Source organism: Phytophthora ramorum (genome assembly GCF_020800215.1).
Source record: "Phytophthora ramorum isolate Pr-102 chromosome Unknown Phyram_PR-102_s0003, whole genome shotgun sequence".
In the NCBI taxonomy this organism is placed as follows: domain Eukaryota; phylum Oomycota; class Peronosporomycetes; order Peronosporales; family Peronosporaceae; genus Phytophthora; species Phytophthora ramorum.
The window spans coordinates 5,607,624-5,623,264 of record NW_027150649.1 but is presented as its reverse complement, the minus strand read 5'-3'; the positions used below and the strand labels follow the sequence as shown (position 1 = coordinate 5,623,264).

The 15,641-nt window shown below is 55.5% G+C and overlaps 6 protein-coding genes across 6 annotated transcripts; 2 read left to right on the top strand and 4 right to left on the bottom strand.

Annotated features, from left to right (window-relative positions):
* Positions 1–4: 4 nt before the first annotated feature.
* Positions 5–394, bottom strand: KRP23_4752 (uncharacterized protein; the record flags this gene model as incomplete). Its single annotated transcript, XM_067889748.1, has 1 exon — positions 5–394. The coding sequence occupies one exon, from the start codon at positions 392–394 to the stop codon at positions 5–7; it is 390 nt and encodes a 129-aa protein (XP_067748881.1).
* Positions 395–815: 421 nt separating this feature from the next.
* Positions 816–3,128, top strand: KRP23_4751 (uncharacterized protein; the record flags this gene model as incomplete). The annotated part of the gene is made up of 1 exon (XM_067889747.1): positions 816–3,128. The coding sequence occupies one exon, from the start codon at positions 816–818 to the stop codon at positions 3,126–3,128; it is 2,313 nt and encodes a 770-aa protein (XP_067748880.1).
* An 899-nt stretch (positions 3,129–4,027) lies between these two features.
* Positions 4,028–5,386, top strand: KRP23_4750 (uncharacterized protein; the record flags this gene model as incomplete). The annotated part of the gene is made up of 1 exon (XM_067889746.1): positions 4,028–5,386. The coding sequence occupies one exon, from the start codon at positions 4,028–4,030 to the stop codon at positions 5,384–5,386; it is 1,359 nt and encodes a 452-aa protein (XP_067748879.1).
* A 70-nt stretch (positions 5,387–5,456) lies between these two features.
* KRP23_4749 (uncharacterized protein) lies at positions 5,457–7,565 on the bottom strand (the record flags this gene model as incomplete). Its single annotated transcript, XM_067889745.1, has 1 exon — positions 5,457–7,565. One exon carries the CDS (start codon positions 7,563–7,565, stop codon positions 5,457–5,459), a length of 2,109 nt encoding a protein of 702 aa, XP_067748878.1.
* A 344-nt stretch (positions 7,566–7,909) lies between these two features.
* On the bottom strand, positions 7,910–10,252 carry KRP23_4748 (uncharacterized protein; the record flags this gene model as incomplete). Its single annotated transcript, XM_067889744.1, has 1 exon — positions 7,910–10,252. One exon carries the CDS (start codon positions 10,250–10,252, stop codon positions 7,910–7,912), a length of 2,343 nt encoding a protein of 780 aa, XP_067748877.1.
* A 1,878-nt stretch (positions 10,253–12,130) lies between these two features.
* KRP23_4747 (uncharacterized protein) lies at positions 12,131–14,470 on the bottom strand (the record flags this gene model as incomplete). Its single annotated transcript, XM_067889743.1, has 1 exon — positions 12,131–14,470. One exon carries the CDS (start codon positions 14,468–14,470, stop codon positions 12,131–12,133), a length of 2,340 nt encoding a protein of 779 aa, XP_067748876.1.
* Positions 14,471–15,641: the final 1,171 nt, after the last annotated feature.

Genomic DNA, 15,641 nt, shown 5'->3' with positions numbered 1-15,641 from the left:
CTGTTCATCCTAGTGAGGTGGAGATGTAGACGTGGTTTCGATCCTGCAGCACGTCGCAGATCACATCGGTGAGTTTGAGCTCTCGCTTGCCGTCCTTGATGATCTTTGTGGGGACGCCCAGCTCCAGCCAACCTTGCGTCTGGCCGTCCTCGTCGAACCGAGCAATGGCCACATGGCCCAGCCACACAACCTGCTGGGTACCGAACCCGCAGTGGACTGGGATGATCTTGTCCCGCACATGTGCCATGATGGAGATCGTGTCGTCTGCGCCTTCGTTCGGCGTCACTTCGGCGTCGTCATCTTCATCCAGACGTGGTTTCTCCTCTTGTGTATTCTCTCGCTCTTGTTGCGAACCCTCCTCATCCACTACAGGCAACGTGGTCGGCGTCCTCATGCTGGGACCAAGTTGAAGTCGTTGCGATCTTGCAGTGTAGCCATGTCTCGCGAAACGACGTGAGCTATCCTGGCCACCGTACACCAACCAGTCCTGCGGCAGGACTCGTGCCTGCCTGTGAGTCAATAAAAGCAACGGTGCACCTTCAAGCGTTTTGGACCGGTGAACGGCATCACTCCACAATGGAGGGCAGTGGTGAACTCAAATAACAATCGCTTAATCTCCGACCAACCGCTCCATTCCGCTATTCCGTTGGCACCAATTCCTTGAGATGTGCACTTTGACCATGCAGGTTTACCGTGGAGTTGCTAGGCCTCACCGTCAAATCTCGTAGCGAAGAGCATTCGCCAAAAAGCAACAGACGACAAGCATCGATCCGCCAGCGTCCTTCAAGCCCCTCGAATACAAGCCGTATTTTGCCATGGGCCTCACCAAGATGCACAGCAGACTACGTGGTCGCGACTACAGCGGCTCGCCTCACGTAAAGTCCCAAACGAACGACTTCAGCCCGGCGCCATCTCTTTCGACGCAGGACAGCGACGAGGTCGAGTCTAAAGCCAAGCTCTACAATGTTGTGTCGGACGCTGAGTTATTGAAGCGAGCTCGAGACGCCCACTCCAGCGTCGATTTCAACTCGTTGGCGGCTGGACCGGAAGAAAATGGGGAGTGGAAACGCGTGGAGTCTGCGGACCAGTTCATCGTATTCCGACGACAAGCGGCTGTGAGCAATAATGACACGCAATCGCGTGGTCTTGAGGTGATGTGTGCTGGCCGACTCGATGCCAGCATCGAGGAGATCGCTAGCATTCTCCGATCGAGCTCCGAAGCCGAGCACAACACCGTCATGATGGGGCTTTACGCGAAGAGCTTCATCTTCGGGTCGTACGAACGCGAAGTAGCGTGCTCCGAAAACCAACAGGATGAATGGGACGACGACGAAGACGCGGCTATCGATGCTAGTGAGCAGCTTGCAGTGAAGACCAAGAGTTTTTCCAAAACGACGATGTTCGCACACAACGAACAGTGGTGCTACTTCGACTACTATCAGCGCAAGGAGGACTCTGGTGGCTTTACCATTTCCAAGCGTGCACTCCCCCCCACGGAGTCTACGCCAGGGCGTATCGTCGGGGAGAATGCTCGCGTCGACCAGCTGCACGGTTTGAACGCCTCGTATCTCGTCGAGAAACTTCCCGATCAAAAGGAGCTGCGGGTCGTATTTCATGCGTGGTTTGAATTGTCAGAGCGGGACCTGGAGCAGGCTCGTTCCGCCAAACGAAAAGGGTCGAGACGCAAAAGTCAGGAGAGTGAAAGCTCGAGCTCAAAATCCACTCCGAGTTCGCGGTCGAACTCGTTCGACTACGGAGACACGACCAAGCACAAAGCACAGCTCCGCCGTTTGTTGGCAATTGCACACGGCGTGACAAAACTCCCCGATCTCGTTCGTCGTCGTCGTTTCGGCGTGCAAGTCCCGGCGGACTTGGAAGCTGTGCACGCCTCGAACTCGCACTGCCCGTGTTGCACTCGGAAATTGGCTCCCACCAAGCTTTCGTTGACTTCGGTCTTCCAGAAAACAAACACGAAACGCTGCTACCTGTGCGGATACTTGGTCTGCATGGACTGCTGGAACCCCGAGCACATGGAGTGTGCCGCTGGTCGCGTTGCGGCTATTGTCGTTTGTACACGTTGCCACGCTAACGTGCAAGCCTGTGAATATGCCGAAGTGTTTGCTGGTACGGCTGCCCAACGGGAAAAGCATCGTGGACCACCTCGCGTCGTTGAAGACTCGGACAAAACGTCCACCGTCCAACTACTCGTTGACTTCCTGTACGCTTCACTCATGAACTCGGCTGCGGGCAGCCCCGAGCACGCTACTATGATGACTGTGATTCGGACGCTTCTTCGACAGAACGAAGTCGACTGTGATGCCGACGACGACAACAACAGCGAATATGAGCGCTGTGAAGCTCGGTTCCAGGTGCTTGGCGACGCTGAAGCTGTGGAGAAGGTCGGCGACTTGCTGAGCGACGAACATCAATTACCTGCGTTGGAGGCTTGCAAACTCGGGAATGCTGGCCAACGGAGCTACCCGTTAGATCTCCCCACTGACCCTACTGCCGACGTGCCTCGCTCTCCAATCCCGAGTAATGAAGCCGACCGAATCGCGAGCGCGAAAGCTTCCGGGTTGTTACTACTGGCCGACTGCATCGCACCAGAGACCCCACCAACGGACAAGGCGAGCGAGAAGCCTGACACCAAGGATCTAGAGCTGCTGTGCCGCCTGGCCGTCAAAACCTTAGGTTGCTCGTACTCGTTTGTGACCGTCATGGGCTCCAAACACGAACATGTTCTAGCTGGAACTCACCCTGACTTCATCGGTGCAGCAGTGCCTCGGGAGCAAACCACGTGCCAACACGCGCTGATGTCCCCGCATCCGTTTATGGCCGCCCACCACGAGGCTGATGTACGCTTTCACAACCAAGGAGCGACTTCACAACTTCCTATTCGCTTCTACGTTGGGTTTCCTGTGAAAGTTCCGCTAGTAGGAGCCCAGAACGGTGACCCGGAGTTGACGGTGGGCATGTTGTGCTGCATCGACTCCAAGCCGCGTGCCGAAATCACTCGGACACAATACGCGACGATGAATCGCCTGGCTAGCACAGCCAAGTGCTTCTTGCTGCAAAAGAGCCAGCAATTGCAGCTGGAGCAGGCCGCGCCCATGAATCATGGACCATGACGTCTTGCGAGCGTTGAATCAGACACTACGAATGCTCGTACTGCATTCACAGATAATAATAATTTACGAAGGATGCCCAACGAAGCAGCATATTGTTTTGTTTCAGGCCGGTATTGCGGATAACTTCGAAACTGAAGGCTCGTGTCAGCTCGTTTCCTGCCTCACCGATCTCGTTGATGGTTGAGGACGTGAACAAGCGTCCCAGAGTGGATCGCAAGACTCGAACGATTCGATGCAGCACAGTGAACCAGTCCGAGATGTCCCAACTATACAAGCTCCCTTCCAGCACTGCGGTGCTGCAACAAGCTCGCGACGCCCACAGTAATATCAACTTCGAGGAGCTGTCAACAGAGCCATAAATGGCGGACCATTGCAATGAGTTGAAGCTGCAGACCGATTTGTCGTTTGAAAACATCTGGCTGCCGACAAACACCACCGTTTGGAAGCTATGTGTGCTGGACGAACTGTGCTCGACAGCAACGGGAACTTCGAGGGCGAAATGCTAATAATGGGGGCTTTGTGCTGCGTGAACCTGAAAGCTCATGCCGGGATGACGCGCTCACAATACGTCACATTAAAGTGCCTGGACGACTCAGCGTCAACTGCATCAGTGTAGCCATGCCTAGTGTAGCCATTTTTCGTGCCACATGTGACGAGGAGTGTAGCCATAATTACGCAGGCGACACACCATTCGTACACATTTCTCCATCACCGGCACATCCCGCCGATTCAAAATGTCTCTTGGTTTCACTATAGGATATCAGTGTTAGCGGTCCTCCAGTCGTCACAACCTCAGTGTCGACAGGCCACTCGACCGAAACTACGCGCGGCGCTCCTGACCGCTCCAGCGCGTCCCCAGCCCTCGTTCCTTGCTCAATAGCTGCGTCTGCGTCTCCTCTATGTGGCTCAACAGTCGCGATCTGTCGGCGGACGACGACGGCGCTGCCACGCGCGATGGCGTGTGGGGTTTCGCTGCCTCGAATGAGTCTGCGTCGCACGGGTCTATCGGCGCCTCTGGCTCGCGCGCGCTCTGGAACCGCATGGAACCGGCCGAAGAGGAGCGAGAGGAAGAAGCGCTGCCGTCCTACCTGTCCTACCTGCAGCCGGCGTTCCGTCCGGCGCCGACGACTCCCACGACGCTCGCTCCGCCGTCGCCGGCCTTCTACACAGCCAAAAGAGCCGCCCCAGGACTACCGACGCCTGCTCCACCCTTGCCGCAGCCTGTGCCAGAGGTAGCTCAAGTGGCGCGCAAGAGCTCGGAGCTCGCACAGGCGTTGGAGCACTTGGTGCTAGGCTCCGTCCAGAGACACGTCGGAGAGAGGCCGCAGGTGACGCACAGGTGCTCGTGCGACGCAGTGAGGAGCCAGATGAACGACATGGCGCTGCACGTGCAGGCGCTGCAGAACCAGGTGCTGGAGCTGGCCAAGAGCGTCGAGGTCGGCCAGAACAGCTCGCCAAACAACTGGAGTGCCAACGCGCCGCCTTTCGTGCCCAAACAGCAGTACAAGCAACCGCTGACGGCTACGCCTGCCCCACTGCCGGTGGACGCGGCTACGGCTACCGTGCTGAGTGACAGGATTTCGACGCTGGAAGGACGACAGAGCGCGTTCCAGTCGCAGTTGGCGCAGATAGCCAAGGTGCTGGGCATCCCCACGGGGAAGCCTGGCAAACACAGCCCCGTGAAGCATTTGGTGCAGACGCTGCGGGACGAAGTGGACGCCAAGGTGGCAGACGTGCGTGCGGACCTGACGGCGGAGATCGGAGCTGTGCTGGACGAGGCGGTGGCGACCGGCAAGGCCCCAGTGGGAAGCAGTAACGACACTCAGGAAGCTTTGTCTTCGAATGTGGTGCTGGCCGCGCTTGCAGGCGAGCACGAAGCTTCGTTGGCCCGTTTGAGTGGGTCGTTTGAAGAACTTTTGGCGGAGGAGGCGCGGCAGCGCGCTGCGCTCGAGGCGCGTGTACGCAATCAGTTGGCACAGCAGGAGGAGTGGTTGCAGCAGCTTGAGGGCGCCTTTGGGTCGCCTCACGACCCGGAACATGAGCAGGAGCCACGCTCCAAGGACTCGAGCTCTCAGCGCAATGTTGATGCGAAGCTTGCAGCGCTGGAACGCAAATGTGACGAAAGCCGTGAGCTGTACAGACGGCTGGCACGGTTACTTCCCAACGCAGCAAGATCAAATCTACAAGTGAAACCGGGTGAAGATGGTGATGAAGACGACGGAATGAACTGGCCAGGACACATGCTAGGCAGAGGATAGGTACGAATGGCAATTGCGTGTTTTATTTTGTTACTTCGAGCTGTGTCCGTACATTCTTTCGAGCCGATCTTCACGACGCCGCAGCAGCTTTCTGCTGTAGTTGCAGGCCTTTTTGCTGGACCAACATTGACGCAGTCCGAGCAAGATTCTGCATGGTGGCGTACTGCGAGCGTGTGAGTTCGGGATGCGGTTTATTATCGATGCAGCAGAGCGTGCCGACCGCGATTTGGCCATTTTCAAGGTCATTCGAGGGCGCGGTGACAGGGAATCCAATGTAGGAGCGGAGAGACATCAGTTTGATGGTCTCGATAGCTTGGAGACGCACATCGGCCTCCGGATGGATCAGCACTAACGGGTCTTGGGACATCAGTTGGTGCTGGCACATGGTGTAGTCGCGCGGCACTGCAGCTCCAGCGAAATTCGGGTCCGTCGACGCCAGAATGTGTTCGCGGCTCGCCCCCATGACCGATATCATGGCGTTCGAGCAGCCCAGCGTCTTCGTAGCCAGATGGCAAACGAGTTCCAAGTCGCGGACATCTACTCGGCAAATTGGACCACTCTCACGTGGAACAGGATTCTCTGGTGCAAGTTGGTCGGCAAGCAGAAGCAGTCCTGCAGCCTTCACAGCTGAAAGCCGGGAGCTTTCATTGCTTGGTATCGGGCCGCGGGGCACGGAAGTCTCCGGGTCATCCGGCAAATCAAGCGTGTAGCTGCGTCGCTCAGCGTTTCCAAGCGTACACATTTCCAACAACGGCAAGTTGAGTTCATCCCTCAGGAATTGATCGACCATTGCGATTGCTTCAGCCTCATACTGCTGTGCACGACAACTTCCTTGGTTATCCTTGTCGTCTTCTGAGGTTTGGTCGTGCCGCAAGAGAGTTCGAACCACTGCAAGCACGTTTGAACGCTCGGGACTGTCAACGGGAGACTGAGCCAGCGAGTCTGCGAGAAAGTCAACCAGTAACGATGCCGTTGTGCTTTCAGGTGGGTCTGCAACGACGCGAGCTGGTCCATGGGCTCGATCTGAAGATATGTCCGTGTAATTACACGCGTCAACGCAATGCTGGCAGCGTCTGCAAACAACAATGGCAGCGACGCGTCCTGACATATTCTCCATCCTCTCGGCGCGCCAGCAGGTAGCACAGACGAGGTATCCGCACAAGTAGCAGCGCCTGTTGTCCATCCTGAGAGGCGATAAACTCCGCCGAGCGATGGCAGAGGCAGCAGCTGCTAGCGACATCTTCACTGGGGCCAAACTACGAGTGCAACACGGACAGTGAGGGTTGGCGACCTGAATGGCATCCAAGTCGGCAGGCACCTGAAATCCGAAACGCCGACAACGTATGAGTTCGGGGATTTTCGTCACTCCACCGGCAAGAGCTAAGAGCCGACGGGTTTGTGCCTTGGTGATGTCTGTTGAAGGCGGAGCAGCAGGAGCATTTTGCTCCAGGAACATTGCGTTGTACACGACGCGAAGCCCCTTACCACCCGGATCGAGATCGATCAAGTACGCGGCAGTCAAATGGTGCAACTGATCCACGCGAGTGGGTGTTCCAACCATCCGGCTAGCAACGAACTCGTCGCACGGCAGCGACCGCTGCGAAATCGTGAAACCATCACGCTCTGCCTTGCGCTGGAAAAAGTCCGTGTAGCACCACTGCTCGTTGGTTCCAAAGAGAGCAGAGCGGGCGAAGCTACTTGTCTTAACCACGAGCTCCTCGCCATTCTCGGTATCTCCATACACCGGCTTCTCGTCCATATCCACGCAGGGAACGCCGCGTTCGACTGAGCCGCACAAAAAGCGTTTGGAGTAGAGAGCTCTCATGACAGCGTTGTGCTCGGCTTCCCCCCGAGGGTGCAGGACGGCCACAATTTCTTCAAGGCAAGCATCGAGGCGACCAGCACAAAGCACTTCCGGACACTTTTCAAGCTTCAAATTGGTGCTCGTTTCAAGCGAAGCAGGCTTGGCTCGATCGTCTTGAAGAAAGAGCATGAACCGATCCGTTACCTCCACGCGTTTCCAGGGCCCGCCAGCATTGGGTCCAGCTGCCAATGCGTTGAATTGGATGTGGTTGTGAGCGTCCCGAGCACGTTGCAGCATCTCCGCGTCGGACGGAGGTTTACTGCGCTTTCGACCATTGTCCGACTCATCGGAGGCTTCGCTCGGCTGCGTCGCCATGGAAAATGTCGATCTCGATTCGCTCTCTCGCGACTGTAGACGCTCTGCAACCTGCTCGAGTAGGCCCCTAAACATGGCGGAGTGAGAAATATGATGTACCAGACCCAAGTGCTATGCGTCCGTACGACGGTTTGTGCTCTCTAGCTTTCCGTTTCAGGGAGCAAGACCGCCTGTCATTGCTATCAGAGAACTAGAGGCCAGACGACGACACTAAGGCTGCGGGAATCGCTCCACTGGAGCGGTTCCCACGACATATAACACTATAGTAGCTCTGGACTGAGACTTTGGATTTTTGCATGCCCAAGCCGTAGATTTTATCTGAACGTTGGAGAAAGTGCTGGGTATTATGCAGCTAACGTATTCTGGGCGAGCTGTTGTTGAAGTTGCCGTCCTTTTAGCTGGATCAACCTCGACGCCGTGTCCGTGAGGCGCTTCATGGTGGCGTATTGAGAGCGCGTGAGCTCATTTCGAGCGGTAGAGTCGATGCAGCACAAGGTGCCCACTGGCATTTCCGCACAGGAGTTGGGTGCCCCGTCGGCGTCCAGCATTGGCACCGTGAGGGGGAACCCCACGTAGTACCGGATCGACAGCGCTTTCACGGCCTGTATCTCGTGGAAGCGGACGTCGGCTTCAGGATGTGTGGCCACGAACGGCTTGGTCGTCATGATGGTGTGCTGGCACATGGTTTGCTCGCGAGGGACGCAGGCGTGCAGGAAGCCTGCGTTTGTCGCGGTGAGGATATGGTTGTGTTTCACGCCCATGACTGTTATGAAGGCGTCGGAGCACCCAGTTGCTCTTACAGCAAGTTGACACAGCAGATCGAGGTCGCGTACGTCACACGCGTTGTCGAACGAGCCCGGCACGGAGTTCATTGGTGCAAGTTGGTAGGCGAGCAGTAGGAGTCCCTTTTCGCGAACAACTTGAAGACGAGCTTCGTCATGACTCGGGATGACACTGGCAGGCACCATTGTCTCTGGGTCGTCAGGCAGGTCGATAACGAATTCACGCCGCTCTGCGTTGACCAGTACGCAAGACTCCAGTTCTGGCAGTTGGGCTTCGTCACCCAGGTATTTCCCGAGCTTCACCACTGCGACGTTGTCATTTTGGCGTTCGCCAAAGCCTTCGTCATCGTAGTCGTCATCTTCGTCATCTGTGCTTTCGCTCTGTTGAAGCAGCATCCGAACGACAGACAGCATAGCATCTCGATCCGCGCCGCCGATAGGTGCTTGCATTAAAGAGGCTGCCAGGAAGTCTGTCAGCAAAGGGGCTGGCGAGTTGTGAGGCTTGTCAGGAACGACTTTCACCGGCCCACGAGCGTGGTCTTGCTCTGGAGTACACACTTCCGAGTAGTCGCAAGCTTTTACACAGGCGTTGCACCTCGTGCACACCACGATACCAGCCACCCTGCCAACACTGCTCTCCATATACTCTGCGCGCCAGCAGTCGATGCAGACCAGGTACCCGCACAGGTAGCACCGCCTCGTGTCCATTTTCAGGGACCGAAGACTCCGCTTTGCGATTGCTGAAGCTGCCACGGCCAAAGACATCTTGACTGGAGCCAAACTGTGGGTGCAACATGGGCAGCGCGTGTTGGTAACCTGGATCTTGTCAAAGTCAGCAGGTACTTGATAGCCGAAGCGCCGACGGCGAATAAGCTCCGGAAGTTTTGTTACGCCATGAGCCAGCGACAGCAATCGGCGCAGCTGAGCTTTCGAATCGCTGACCTCATCTGGGTAAGCACTGGCGCTTGAAGCCGCAGAGCTCAAGTTTGAGCTCGAACTCTGCCTCCGACTGATGCTACGATTGGACATACTTCGGTCGCTGCTGGCGGTGGAGTACTCGACATCCTTCATCACGTCCTCAAACCACGCGTTGTAGACGACTCGAAGTCCCTTCCGATCGGGGAGTTGGTCGACCAGGTACGCCGAATTCAGGCCGTGCAACTGAGCAACACGAGCATTGGCTCCTACGACGCGACCTGGCGTTGGCTCGAACGGGGGCAAAGCACATTGAGAAATCGTGAAGCCATCTCGCTCTTCCTTGCGTTGGAAAAGATCCGAGAAGCACCACTGCTCGTTGTGCCCCAAAAGAGTCGTGCGCTTAAAGCTGCTGGTCTTGACGCTTAGCTGCTCGTTCGCGTTGGCGCTAGAATCTTCATCTTGGTTTTCATTTAAACCCTCCGAGCATGGCACGTCGCGGTCGAGGGATCCAAAGATGAAGTTCTTGGCGTGGAGCCCTTCCATGGTATTGGCGTGATCAAGCTCTGAATTTGAACGGAGAACGCTGGCCACCTCCTCCAGACTAGCATCCAGTCGTCCTGCACTCATGACTTCCAGCCCAGACGTTCGACTGTCGCTGGCATTTGCAGCTGCTTGTCGTTTGAAGACGACAAACCGATCTGCAGCTTCTACGCGTTGCCACGGACCGCCCTTTTCCGGACCGGCTGCAAGTGCTGCAAAATCGACGTGGGTGTGAGCGTCTCGAGCCCGCTCCAGCAGCTCGGTATCTGCTGGAAGCTTGTACATCCTGCCCATGTCGCTTTCAGTGTCATCGCTCCTCTCGGTCGAAAAAGACAGCGCTGGATCGAAGTTTGCTCTGTGGGACTCTGAACTTTGCGAACTGCTCCAGCCGCGACGACGACGTTTACTCGCCTCGTCAACCATACTGCGTAGCTTGGCTAGGCCCATAGGCGAGTGTCAATTCAGAAATACAGAATCTCGTACTATACTCTCCCGGGGGTTTCTGGAGTTGCTGGAGTCGTGGAAAAATCGCTACTGAGGGTTTTGGCCTTCGTTGCCGTTCTTTAGGTAACCAGCGCCCACAATGATGAAATGCGATGTGGGGGCACTAGTCTTGAATATAATTGCCGTACGCCATTCCGTTGATGAAACCTCTTCTGTGCTGGCCACAATCGCGCGCGAGAGCTCTTTTCGCGAGCTCAAAGTGCCGTTACTGGCCTGATTGCGGCTGAAAAAGGGGTAACGCCAGCGGTTGTACAGCTTCGCAAATTATCAGCGCAGATTAGGCGCAGATAAGTTAAGCTCTGGCAACTGAGAGCACAAAGTGGCGCCGCAACGGCGGACAAGTACGCTGTTGTCTGTGGCGTCCTGAGATTTCCCGAGAGCCTATAGTTCGAATTGTGCCGGCCATCACTTGGAGCAGAGATGAGGATTTCTATCCTGGAAGAAGCCGTACATGTCCCTTCACTGTGTGGATGTCATGGACTTCGCCCAATTGCCCTAGGGGTTGTTGGTGTCTCCACTGATGTGTCTCTCTCTTCTGAATATCTGAAAAGAGCCAACTAACTTTTCATTTGTGTGTACGCAAGTATTGTACCAAATACACACGTTCATGTGCTGAATTGCTCCAAGCATGGTGTAGCGTGCACCGTTCTAAGCACTGATATACTTCAGTTTGACATATACAGTGACTTGATAGCCGATGCGCATGCTGTTGTCGGCTCTTGTGCAGTAAGAAGTGCGCTGGCTTTGCGTTTTTCGTTGTATTTTGGGCTCCAATGCACTGCCCAGTGTCTCCACTGTAGCTACCAGGTCCTAAGACCAGGAGTATCATTTTTCACTTCCGAGTCATCAGTGGGTGGAGTTTCTGACACAAAGAGGTTGAGGGGCTCCAGCATCCCCGAAGAGTTGGTACTTCCCATGATCATCTCGTTGCTCGGAATCGGAGATTGAAGCACGTCGATGCTGGGATATCTACAGGTAGCGCTGCTGCTGGTGACAACTTCCTCATTCTGATTGTCGTAGCCCTGATTCCCTGAGCACAAAATCTCGCGCTCATAAGAACCGAAGATGAAGCTATTAGTGTGAAGTGCCATCATTGTGCTCGAGCGAAGGATGCTAGCAACCTCTATGAGATCGCACATCACTTCCGCCCATTCAGTTTTCGTCTTTTGCTACTCAACGAAACTTGTTTAGGGGAAATGGCTCGGTGACCAACATCTTCCACGGTCCATTCGCTTCAGGCCGGCAGCTTAGGAGATAAAGTCCTCATTGCTGTGCGCGGTTCGAGCTCGTTCGAGCATCGCTTGGTTTGACATGGATTCTGGGTGGATATCGGCGTCACTGCGCTGCGTTGAAGCTGTCGGTGTCGAACTGGGGCCGTGGGTGATCACGCCTGGTGCCTCCAAGATCACAACGCAGGACCAGATTCACCCCTGGGGGAGTCCGGAGGGAAGTCCAGAGGATCGAAACGGCGAGGAACAGCTCGTTCTTCCTCAACAGAACACAAACATTCATCATGTACATAATGCACCGGAAAAATATTAATACCTGTTGCTCAGACAGTGACATATGAAGTACGTCGGAAGCAGCTTCTTTTTGGCTACATGTACAATTGCCACTTCTTATTGTACTTTGTGCTCAAATTTCACATCGCCCTCGTGCAACGCGGCTCTTATGTCGCCATGAAGTGCTTTGAAAGTTCTGTCCAAAGAAAACCTTGGACATTTTGAGTAGGATGGAGAATTTGGGCTCTGAGTCAGAGTCTGACAGTGACATGGATGAAAGCCGAGAACTACCAGACTTTTGTTCGATGCATAGGTTATGTTAGTCACTTGGCAGATGCTGCTGCAGTTGTCGACTCTTTTGCAGCAAAAAGTGCGTGGCTGTGCTGGCTAAGCGCTTCATCGTTGCGTATTGCGTTCGAGTGATCTCAGCTCGCGGCTTCGAATCGATGCAGCATAGCATACCCACCGTAATTTCTTCATCGCCAGGCTTCGCATCTGCAAGCGGGACTGTCAAAGGGAAACCTACATAAAAGCGAGTAGGAACTTGGATGGTAGCGCCTAGTTTGTGGAAGCGCACGTCGGCTTCTTGGTGGCTGGCCATGAACGGATACGGGGACATCAATGCATGCTGGCACGAGGTTTGCTCTCGTGGCACAGCAGATCCGACAAAACCGGAATGCGTCCCGACCACAACATGCTCGTGCTTCGCGCACATGATCGTCACGAACGAATATCCACAGCCCAGTGTCTTCACCGCCAAATGGCACAACAACTCCAGGTCGCTGAGATCAGGGGTATCAATGCTCACTTCCGAGACCTCAGTGGGTGGCGTTTCGGGCGCAAAGAGGTTGGCGAGCTGCAGCAGCCCTGCTGCTCTGATACTCGACATGCGATCGGCCTCGTTGCTTGGAATCGGACACCGAGGCAAGCCGGTGGTGGGGTCATCGGGCAGATCTAACGGATAACTTCGGTGGTCCGCATTTCCAAGTTTGCAATCTTCCAAGCCAGGCAGATGCTGCTCGTCACTCAGCATCTCGCCAACTTTCTCCACTACTGCAACGTCATCGAGCTCCTTGAATCGGGGCGCGGCTCGCTCGTAGTCTGCATTGTTTGCGACTCGATCCTCGTCATCGTCTCCAACATCGTCGTCAATTTGCCGTAAAAGCATTCGGATCACAACCATCACGGCAGCGTGTTCATGGCTGCCTGCAGTTGCGTTCAGCAGAGATGCCGACAGGAAATCAACAAGCAGGGGCACTGTAGAGGCGTTATTCGAGTTCTCGACGACGCGAGGAGGTCCTCGATGTCTTTCGCGCTCAGCTGCTGTGCCTGCAAACACCTCCGCGTACTCGCAGGCTTGAACGTTGGCGTGGCATCGCGTGCACACGACAATCGCAGCTACCCTCCCACCCATACTCTCCATGTGATCGGCGCTCCAGCAATCAACACAGACGAGATATCCACACAAGTAGCAGCGCCTGGTGTCCATCTTGAGGTGAGCCAAGCTGCGATTCGAGATGGCCGACGCGGCCCTGGCAAGGGACAGTTTTACCGGAGCCAGACTGTGAGTACAGCACGGGCAGCGCGTGTTTGGGGTGCTTATTTCGACAAGGTTTGCTGGCACCTGAACTCCAAATCGACGGCGACGAACGAGATCGGGAAGTTTTGTGACGCCGCGCGCCATTGCCAGCAACCGACGGAGCTGGGCTTTGCGATTCATGGAATCTCCATAGTCGAACGAGTTGGAGCGGACACTGGGGCCAGGGCGCGCGCTCGAGCTCGAGTTCTCCTGGCTCTTACGCCTCGAGTTCTTACGTTCAATGGCGCGGACCTGTTCCTGATCAAACCAAGCGTGGAATACGACGCGCAGTCCTTTTCGATCCGGGAGTTTGTCGACGAGATACGAGGCGTTCAATCCGTGTAGCTGGTCAACACGAGCGTTCTCTCCAACAATGCGTCCTGGCGTAGTCTCCGACGGAGGCAACGCACGTTTTGAAATGGTGAATCCGTCCCGCTCCTTCTTGCGCTGGTAGTAGTCGAAGTAGCACCACTGCTCGTTGTGTCCCAAGAGCGTCGTGCGCGCAAAGCTCTTGGTCTTCACCGCCAGTTGTTCGCTGCTATTGCCCTCATTCTGGTTGTCGTCCTGATCTCCTGAACACGAAACCTCGCGCTCGTACGACCCGAAGATGAAGCTTTTGGAGTACAGCGCCGTCATGGCTGCGTTGTGCTCGGCCTGGGAGCTCGATCGAAGGATGCTCGCAACCTCTTCAAGACTGGCATCGAGTCGGCCGGCACACATCACTTCCAGCTCATCCATTTCTCGCTCTTTGCTGCTCGACGAAACTTGTTTGCGAAAGACGACACAGCGGCCGACAGCTTCCACGCGCCTCCAAGGTCCGTTCGCTTCGGGTCCTGCAGCTAAGGAGGCAAAGTACGCGCTGTTGTACGCGGCCCGAGCTCGGTCGAGCATCGCTTGGTCCGACATGGCGGTTTGCGTCGATTCTTCGTGGATGTCGTCGTCACTGTGCTGCGTGGAGATGGTCGGTGTCGGGCTGACATTGCTCGGCGAGTTGTCCGAGGAAGGCGATCCGCCGCCCCATGCTTGTCGGCCTCGTCGTCCAGCCTCCTCCAGCATGTCGCGCACCCTTGACAAGTTCATGTCAAATGTGGTCTTGAAGCCTGTTACGAGCCTTGCGTGTCGGATAATAGAATGTGGATATCTGGAAGGAAAGTCAAGCGCGGGGGTTACGTTTAAGATTTAAGATCGCGCCTGTCGGCTCCGAGTCAGAAGATTCCGGGGGAACCACAAAGTGGGGCCCGGAGGAGTCCGGTGACGCAAACGCCTGGTCAACATAGGATACACGAATTCTCCATGTAACCCTTAGGCGAATCTCTGAACAGCCCACACCGCGATTCGCCCTTGGACGCCTAAACCGGACTAAGGTGATGACATTGATCTGATGACTGTTATCACGTTCTGGCTGCACACATCACTTACGGATGTCGCTGTTTCAACGTCATTGCTTCTTCTTGAGCTGAGAGCGCTGAAGCAGTTGAGAGACGATTCTTCTAACGCGTTTGCAGCAATTTGAATTGTGCTATTAATTGCGGAACCATTCGAAGGTACGACCAAGTGGTCCGCCCATGATGTAACCAGAGCGTGGTGTGGGCAACTTGTGAAGCTTGATAGTTGAAGTTGTCTTTCAAACGAATTGAACAAAGGTTGTATGCGAGTTGACCTGCAGAAAATGATTGCGCAAGTCTCCTGGACCTGGACGTATTTAACGCAGACGTTGCTGGCGGTGCAAAGTCTCCGACCAGACGTGGCGATGTAAACTGGAAGCTTTCCTGTTAAACGCGGCTCAAATGAGCTTACCACGTGCTCCGCTCGTCTGCGTCGCACGACTCGCCACCTCGCAGCCACATCTTCCACCACCAAGAAGAAAACGAGAGGATGATGATGATAAGTGGCCTTCTATTCGCTGTTAAAGAAGAAAACGAGAGGAAGAGAGAGCACATGACGAATTGTGTGAGCAGCGCGAAACTCGCAATGGTCGTGCGAGTAGCGGCCGTGCGACTTGCACTTAAAGCGCCAGCATGAGACTGCTCAGGGCAGTCATGCGCCGCATTGGACCTTGCTGAAGGCGGAGCCCATGCACCCCCGCTAGAGCCACCGCATTGCTGGCCGCGAGGCGGTTGCAATGCAGCTTGGGACGGTCTCGTCCTGCGCAGTGACTGGTAATCCTCCGCGCGAGACGGCTACTTCCCTCCGGCTCTCTAGGATACGCTTGAACACGGCGCTGCATGTAATAGCAGTGCCGTTCGAACTT